This window comes from Myiozetetes cayanensis, unplaced genomic scaffold (genome assembly GCF_022539395.1).
Source record: "Myiozetetes cayanensis isolate MyiCay16 unplaced genomic scaffold, myiCay2020 scf1433, whole genome shotgun sequence".
NCBI lineage: Eukaryota > Metazoa > Chordata > Aves > Passeriformes > Tyrannidae > Myiozetetes > Myiozetetes cayanensis.
In genome coordinates, this window is record NW_026087086.1 from 1 (window position 1) to 8,413 (window position 8,413).

General features: G+C 56.2%; 1 protein-coding gene and 2 long non-coding RNA genes across 6 annotated transcripts; 1 reads left to right on the forward strand and 2 right to left on the reverse strand.

The window, feature by feature from the left end:
* The first annotated feature begins 6 nt into the window (after nucleotides 1-6).
* LOC126637136 (uncharacterized) lies at nucleotides 7-2,561 on the forward strand. Of its 2 annotated transcripts, none has more exons than XR_007628214.1 (2): nucleotides 7-1,651; nucleotides 2,008-2,561. It is a non-coding gene; the product is annotated as an uncharacterized LOC126637136 (long non-coding RNA). The 2 variants fall into 2 exon arrangements; XR_007628215.1 differs by having other exon boundaries at nucleotides 2,028-2,561.
* On the reverse strand, nucleotides 1,212-2,437 carry LOC126637137 (uncharacterized). 3 transcript variants are annotated; one of them, XR_007628216.1, is made up of 5 exons: nucleotides 2,355-2,437; nucleotides 1,920-2,177; nucleotides 1,674-1,741; nucleotides 1,449-1,506; nucleotides 1,212-1,281 (listed from the first exon to the last, which is right to left on the reverse strand). It is a non-coding gene; the product is annotated as an uncharacterized LOC126637137 (long non-coding RNA). The 3 variants fall into 3 exon arrangements; XR_007628218.1 differs by lacking the exons at nucleotides 1,212-1,281; nucleotides 1,449-1,506 and adding an exon at nucleotides 1,286-1,375 and having other exon boundaries at nucleotides 1,710-1,741; XR_007628217.1 differs by lacking the exons at nucleotides 1,212-1,281; nucleotides 1,449-1,506 and having other exon boundaries at nucleotides 1,652-1,741.
* A 5,085-nt stretch (nucleotides 2,562-7,646) lies between the features above and the next one.
* LOC126637138 (ceramide synthase-like) lies at nucleotides 7,647-8,165 on the reverse strand (the record flags this gene model as incomplete). The annotated part of the gene is made up of 2 exons (XM_050310075.1): nucleotides 7,647-7,958; nucleotides 8,115-8,165. Coding segments are annotated over 2 exons (363 nt in total), but the record flags the coding sequence as incomplete, so codon positions are not given.
* Nucleotides 8,166-8,413: the final 248 nt, after the last annotated feature.

The window sequence follows — 8,413 nt, forward strand, 5'->3', positions numbered from 1 at the left end:
TACTTCAGTTGACCTTAACTGAGTTCTTAGACCTCGGTTGATCTCACCTGGGTTTGGTTGATCTCAGTTGATCTCAGTTGACTTTAGATGAGTTTTTGAACCTCAATTGACCTCCCACCTCTTTGAGCCACCCTTGGGACCCCCCCATTGCCCCCCTCCAGGCCCGCCTGACGTGCCCCTGCTGCAACGCTCGCAAGAAGGACCTTGGTTGACCTCAGTTGATCTCAGTTGACCTTGGTTGATCTCAGTTGATTTCAGTTGACTTTTGTTGAGCTCAGTTGACTTTGGTTGATCTCAGTTGACCTTGATTGACTTCAGTTGATCTCAGTTGACTTTGGTTGACTTCAGTTGACCTCAGTTGACTTTGGTTGACCTCAGTTGACTTTGGTTGACCTTGGTTGACCTCCGTTGACTTCAGTTGACTTTGGCTGAGTTCTATGACCTTGGTTGACCTCAGTTGAGCTCAATTGACCTTGGATGACTTCTTAGACCTCGGTTGACCTCAGTTGACTTTGGTTGACCTCAGTTGACCTTGGTTGACTTCAGTTGACCTTTTTTGGCCTCAGTTGACCTTGGTTGACTTCAGTTGACTTTGGTTGATCTCAGTTGAGCTCAGTTGACCTCAGTTGATCTTGACTGAGTTCTTAGACCTTGGTTGACCTCAGTTGATCTCAGTTGACTTCAGTTGATCTCAGTTGACTTTGGTTGACCTGAGTTGATTTCATTTGACTTTGGTTGACCTCAGTTGACCTCGGTTGACTTCAGTTGATCTCGGTTGACTTCAGTTGACCTTGCATGAGTTCTTAGACCTTGGTTGACCTCCCACCTCTTTGAACCACCCTTGGAACCCCCCCATTGCCCCCTCCCCCCCCTCCAGGCCCGCCTGACGTGCCCCTGCTGCAACGCTCGCAAGAAGGACGCGGTGCTCACCAAGTGCTTCCACGTCTTCTGCTTCGAGTGCGTCAAGAGCCGCTACGACACCCGCCAGCGCAAGTGCCCCAAGTGCAACGCCGCCTTCGGCGCCCACGACTTCCACCGGGTCTACATCAGCTGAAGGGACCCTCCCCTGCTGACCCCTGATCTCTTCTGGCCACCCAGAGTCACCTGGTGGTGGCCCAAGGTCAACCACAGTTGGCCAACGTCAAGGTTGGGTCATCCCAGTCTTGAAGTTCCTCAAATTTCCCATCCTATTTTTGGCTCTTCTTGGTTAAATTTTGACCAACCCTTGACCCCTGACCCTCCCCTGATGACCCCTGACCTCCCCTGGCCACCCAGAGTCACCTGGTGGTAGCCCAAGGTCAACCACGGTTGGCCGAGGTCAACGTTGGGTCATCCCAGTCTTGAAGTTCCTCAAATTTCCCACCCAATTTTTGACCTTTCATGGTTGAGTTCTTGACCCCTGACCCTCCCCTGATGACCCCTGACCTCTCCTGGTCACCCAGAGTCACCTGGTGGTGGCCCAAGGTCAACCATGGTTGGTCGAGGTCAACGTTGGGTCATCCCAATCTTTGACCCCCCCAATTTTCCCACCCAATTTTTGACCAACCCTTGACCCCTGACCTTCCTTGATGACCCCTGACCCTCCCGTGATGACCCCTGACCTCCCCTGACCTCTTCTGGCCACCCAGAGTCACCTCATGGTGGCCCCAAGGTCAACTTTGGGTCATCCCAACCTTTGACCCCCCCAATTTTCCCACCCAATTTTTGACCCTTCCTGGTTGACCTTTGACCAACCCTTGACCTTTGACTCTTCCCTGATGACCCCTGACCTCCCCTGATGACCCCTGACCCTCCCCTGGTGACCCCTGACCTCCCCTGGCCACCCAAAGTCACCTCATGGTGGCCCAAGGTCAACTTTGGGTCCATCCCAATCTTTGACCCCCCCAATTTTCCCACCCAATTTTTGACCAACCCTTGACCCCTGACCCTCCCCTGATGACCCCTGACCCTCCCTTGACGACCCCTGACCTCCCCTGGCCACCCAGAGTCACCTGGTGGTGGCCCAAGGTCAACCCTGGTTGGCCAAGGTCAACTTTGGGTCCATCCCAACCTTTGACCCCCCCCAAATTTTTGACCTTTCCTGGTTGACCTTTGACCAACCCTTGACCCCTGACCCTCCCCTGATGACCCCTGACCCTCCCTTGATGACCCCTGACCCTCCCCTGATGACCCCTGACCTTTCATGACCTCCCCTGGCCACCCAAAGTGACCTCATGGTGGCCCAAAGGTCAACTTTGGGTCCATCCCAACCTTTGACCCCCCCCAATTTTTGACCTTTCCTGGTTGACCTTTGACCAACCCTTGACCCCTGACCTTTTCTGATGACCCCTGACCCTCCCTTGATGACCCCTGACCTCCCCTGGCCACCCAGAGTCACCTCATGGTGGCCCAAAGGTCAACTTTGGGTCCATCCCAACCTTTGACCCCCCCCAAATTTCTCTCCCCTCCCCCCAATTTTTGTCCCATCCTGCTTGACCTTTGACCTCTTTTCTTACCCCCCAGTTGACCTTTGACCCCTGTTGGCCCCTCCCCCCCCCTTCAATAAATTTTTTGGGGCCCTTTTTTGGCTTTGTGTCGATTTTTGGGGGGTTTTGGGGTGGGGAGGGGCCTGAGGGGTTGTTTGAGGTCGTTTTTTGGGGGGAGGGGCCTGGAGGGGCTTTTTTGGGGGTCACTTTGGGGGGATTTTGGGGGAAAAAGGGGGGATTTGGGGTCATCTTGGGGGGGATTTTGGGTCCTGGGGGGTATTTGGGGTCACTTTGGGGAGATTTTGGGGGGATTTTGGGGGATTTGGGGTCATTTGGGGTTATTTGGGGTCACTTTGGGGGATTTTGGGGAAAAGGGGATTTGGGGGATTTGAGGGGTTTGGGGGTCACTTTGGGGTTATTTGGGGTCACTTTGGAGGGATTTTGGGGGATTTGAGGGGTTTGGGGGATTTTGGGGTCATTTTGGAGTCACTTGGGGGATTTTGGGGTTACTTGGGGATTTGGGAAAAGGGGAATTTGTTGGAAAAAAGAGGGAATTTAGGGGATTTGGGGAGATTTGGGGGTCCTGGGGGTCATTTGGGGTTATTTGGAATCACTTTGTGGGATTATGGGGGAAAAAGGGGGATTTGGGGGATTTTGGGGTCACTTTGGGGGATTTTGGGGAGATTTGGGGGGATTTGGGGGGATTTTGGGGGTTTGGGGGTCACTTTGGGGTCACTTTGGGGGCGATTTTGGCGAAAAAGGGGATTTGGGGAGAGTTTGAGGGGGATTTGGGGGTCATTTGGGGTTATTTGGGGTCATCTTGGGGGGATTTTGGGTCCTGGGGTCGTTTGGGGTCACTTTGGGGGGATTTTTGGGGAAAAGGGGGGTTTGGGGGGATTTGGGGGTTTGGGGGTCTCTTGGGGGGATTTGGGGGTCACTTTGGGGGATTTTGGGGTCATCTTGGGGGATTTGGGTCCTGGGGGTCGTTTGGGGTCACTTTGGGGGATTTTGGGAAACAAGGGGATTTGGGAGGTTTGAGGGGGATTTTGGGGAGATTTGGGGGTTTTGGGGATTTTGGGGGATTTGGGGGTCATTTGGGGTCAGTTTGGGGTCATTTTGGGGGGATTGGGGAGATTTGGGGGTGGAGGAGATTTGGGGTCATTTGTGGGGATTTGGGGTAATTATGGAGAGGTTTGGGGGGATTTGGGGAGATTTGAGGGGATTTTCGTCCTGGGGATCATTTGGGGTCACTTTGGGGGGGATTTTGGGGAAAAAGGAGAGAATTTGGGGGGATTTGGGAAAGGGGGGTTTGGAGGGATATTTGGGGTTATTTGGGGTCACTTAGGGGCATTTTGGGGATTGGGAAGATTTGGGGAATTTTGGGGTCATTGGGGTATTTGGGGTCATCTTGGGGGGATTTTGGGTCTTGGGGTCGTTTGGGGTCACTTTGGGAGGATTTTGGGGAAAAGGGGGGATTTGGGGGGATTTGAGGGGTTTTGGGGGGATTTGGGTGGGATTTGAGGGATTTTGGGGTTATTTGGGGTCACTTTGGGGGGATTTTGGGTCCTAGGGTGGTTTGGGGTCACTTTGGGGGGGATTTTGGGGCAATAGGGGGGATTTAGGGGGATTTGAGGGAATTTCGGGAGCGACTTGGGGGTTTTGGGGGAGTTTTGAGGGGATTTGGGTTTTTTTGGGGAGTTTTGGGGCGATTTGGGGGGATTTGGGGGGAGTTTTGAGGGAATTTGGGAGGATTTTGGAGGGTTTTGAGTGAATTTCGGGATGATTTGTGGGGATTTGGGGGAGTTTTGAGTGGATTTGGGGGATTTGAGGGAATTCCGGGGCAATTTGGGGGCATTTTGTGGGAGTTTTGAGAGGATTTGGGGAGCTTTGGGGGGTTTGAGAGAATTTTGGGGCTATTTGAGGGGATTATGGGGGAGTTTTGAGGGATTTGGGTTTTTTTGGGAGGATTTGGGGGGATTTGAGGGAATTTGGGGAGTTTTGAGGGAATTTTGGGGGATTTTGAGGGGATTTGGGGGAGTTTTGAGGGGATTTGGGGAGATTTGAGGGAATTTGGGGCGATTTGTGGGGATTTTGGGGGAGTTTTTGGAGATTCGGGGGTTTGGGGATTTTGAGGGGATTTGGGGAAGTTTGGGGGGATTTGAGGGGATTTTGGAGTTTTGAGGGGATTTGGGTTTTGAGAGGATTTGGGAGATTTGGAGGAATTTTAGGGGATTTGAGTTTTTAGGGGGATTTGGGGGGATTTGAGGGAATTTCGGGGCAATCTGGGGGGGTTGGGGCGGTTGAGGGGATTTAGGGGATTTTGGGGGATTTGGGTTTTTTTGGGGGAGGATTTGGGGACATTTGAGGGAATTTCGGGGCAATTTGGGGGGGTTTGGGGCAATTTGATGGGAATTTGGGGATTTTGAGTGGATTGAGGAGATTTGAGGGAATTTGGGGCAATTTGAGGGGATTTTGGGGGAGTTTTGAGGGGATTTGGGTTTTTTTGGGAGAGGATTTGGGGAGTTTTGAGGGAATTTTGGGGCGATTTGGGAGGGTTTGGGGCAATTTGTGAGGATTTTGGGGGGATTTGAAGGAATTTCGGGGCAATTTGAGGGGATTTGGGCGACTTTTGAGGGGATTTGGTTTTTTTGGGGGAGAATTTGGGGGGATTTTGGGGGATTTGAGGGAATTTAAGGTCGATTTGTGAGGGTTTTGGGGGAGTTTTGAGGGGATTTGGGGGGTTTTTGGGAGGATTTTGGGGACATTTGAGGGAATTTTGGGGCGATTTGAGGGAATTTTGGGGATCCAGGGGGTTTGGGGCGATTTTGAGGGGATCTGGGGAAGTTTTGGGGGGATTTGAGGGGATTTTGGGGGAGGTTTTAGAGAATTTGGGGTTTATGGGAGAGGATTTGGGGACATTTTGAGGGGAATTTTGGGGCAATTTGGGGGGATTTGGGGCGATTTTGAGGGATTTTGGGGGGTTTTGAGGGGATTTGGGGGCGATTTGAGTGGATTTTGGGGGAGTTTTGAGGGGATTTGGGGGCGATTTGAGTGGATTTTGGAGGAGTTTTGAGGGAATTTGGCGTCACTTTGGGGTCATTTGGGGTCCCCCCCCCTCAAAAAAAACCCGAGGCTTTGAGTCCCAAAAAAAGTCCTTTATTGGGGGAGGGGAGGGGGGGGAGGGGAGAGACAGCAGAGACCCCCCTGGGGACCCCCAAAAATATCAGAGACCCCCCTGGGGACCCCAAAATATCAGAGACCCCCCCAGAGACCCCACTGGGGACCCCCAAAATATCAGAGAGCCCCCCCGAGACCCTCAGGGACCCCCTGGGACCCCCAAAATATCAGAGACCCCTGGGGACCCCAAAAATATCAGAGACCCCCTGGGGACCCCAAAATTATCAGAGACCCCCAGAGACCCTCAGGGACCCCCCCTGGGGACCCCCAAAAAGGTCAGAGACCCCCCCCTGGGACCCCCAAAATAATCCGAGACCCCCTGGGACCCCAAAAAGGTCAGAGACCCCCTGGGACCCCAAAATAATCCGAGACCCCCTGGGGACCCCAAAAGATCAGAGACCCCCCTGGGACCCCCAAAATGATCCGAGACCCCCAAGGGACCCTCTGGGACCCCCCTGGGACCCCCTGAGACCCCTCTGGGACCCCCAAAAATATCAGAGACCCCCTGGGACCCCCAAAATATCAGAGACCCCCAGAGACCCTCAGGGACCCCCAGGGACCCCCTGAGACCCCCAGGGACCCCCAAAAGATCAGAGACCCCCAGGGACCCCAGAGACCCCCTGGGACCCCCAGAGACCCCCTGGGACACCTCGAGACCCTTCTGGGACCCCCCCGAGAGATCAAAGACCCCCCCCAAGGGACCCCCAGAGACCCCAGGACACCCCAAAATGTCCCATAGAGACCCCAGGACACCCCAGGACACCCCATAGAGACCCCATGGAGACCCCAGGACACCCCAGGACACCCCATAGAGACCCTATAGAGACCCCAGGGTGCCCCATAGAGACCCTATAGGGACCCCACAGACACCCCAGGACACCCCAGGGTGCCCCACAGAGACCCCAGGACACCCCAGGGTACCCCATAGAGACCCCAGAACACCCCAGGACACCCCAAGGTGCCCCACAGAGACCCCATAGAGACCCCAGGACACCCCAGGGTGCCCCATAGAGAACCCATAGAGACCCCAGGACACCCCAGGGTGCCCCACAGACACCCTATAGGGACCCCAAGAGACCCCAGGGTGCCCCATAGAGACCCCAAAGAGACCCCATAGAGACCCCAGGACACCCCAGGGTGCCCCATAAACACCCTATAGAGACCCCAGGACCCCCCAAGACGCCCCATAGACACCCTATAGAGACCCCAGGGTGCCACATAGAGACCCCAGGACACCCCATAAGCACCCCAGGACACCCCAGGGTGCCCCACAGACACCCTATAGGGACCCCAGGACACCCCAGGGTGCCCCACAGAGACCCCAGGACCCCCCAGGGTGCCCCATAGAGACCCCATAGAGACCCCAGGACACCCCAGGGTGCCCCATAGAGACCCCATAGAGACCCCAGGACACCCCAGGGTGCCCCACAGAGATTCCAGGACACCCCAAAATGTCCCATAGAGACCCCATAGAGACCCCAGAACACCCCAAGGTGCCCCACGGACACCCCAGGACACCCCATAGAGACCCCATGGAGACCCCAGGACACCCCAAGACACCCCATAGAGACCCCATAGAGACCCCACAGACACCCCAAGGTGCCCCACAGAGACCCCAGGACACCCCAGGGTGCCCCACAGACACCCCATAGAGACCCCATAGAGACCCCATAGGGACCCCAGGACACCCCAGGACACCCCAGGGTGCCCCAAGGTACCCCATAGAGACCCCAAGGACCCCATAGGACCCCCCAAGGTGCCCCATAGAGACCCCAGGACACCCCATAGAGACCCCAGGACACCCCAAGGAGCCCCACAGAGACCCCAAGGACCCCATAGGATCTCCCAAGGTGCCCCCACAGACACCCCATAGAGTCCCCATAGACACCCCATAAGCACCCCAGGACACCCTAGGACCCCCATCTCCCTCCCCATCTCCCATTTTCCCCCTTTCCCCTCCCCCAAAGGACTTTTTCCCCCTCCCTCCTCCCCCCCTTCCCCCCCTCAGGGCGGTTTCCCTCCCCCTGCCCTCGCCCCTCCCCCGGCCCCTCCCCGACCCCCGGGACCCCGGCAGGTCCTCCAGGCCCTCCTGCAGATGAGGCCGAACCAGTAGAGCTGTGGGGCCAGGAGGGCGGCGGCGGCCCCGTTGTAGAGGGGGGGCAGCGAGGCCGGGACCCCCCAGAGGGGCAGCCCCCGGTGGCGCCCGTAGGCCCAGTACAGGTAGGGGAAGAGCAGCACCCGGCACAGCAGGAAGGTCACCAGGAGGGCGGCCCCGTTCAGCTTGTGCAGGGCCGTGTGCTGCAGGCGCAGCTGAAAAAGGGGAAAAAAGGGAAAAAAAAGGGGGTTTGGAGGTGTTTTGGGGTCTCCTGGGGGTGGGGGAACGGGGAGACCCCAAATGTCCTCCCCAAATGATCAGGGGTGGAGGAACCCGTGGTGGCCACATCTAAGGAGGGTTTGGGGGGACAAGGTCACCAGGAGGGCGGCCCCGTTCAGCTTGTGCAGCGCCGTGTGCTGCAGGCGCAGCTTTTGGGGGAAAAAGGGGAAAAAAGGGAAAAAAAAGGGGGTTTAGAGGTGTTTTGGGGTCTCCTGGGGGTGGTGGAAAAGGGGAGACCCCAAAGGGACCTGTGGGGTGAACAGGGGGTGAGAAATGGTGGTGGGACCACATCTAAGGAGGGTTTGGGGGACCCTAAATTTGGGGATTCTGGGGGTGTTTTGGGGTCTCCTGGGGGTGGGAAACCCGGGGGGACCCCGAATGTCCCCATGGGGTGAGG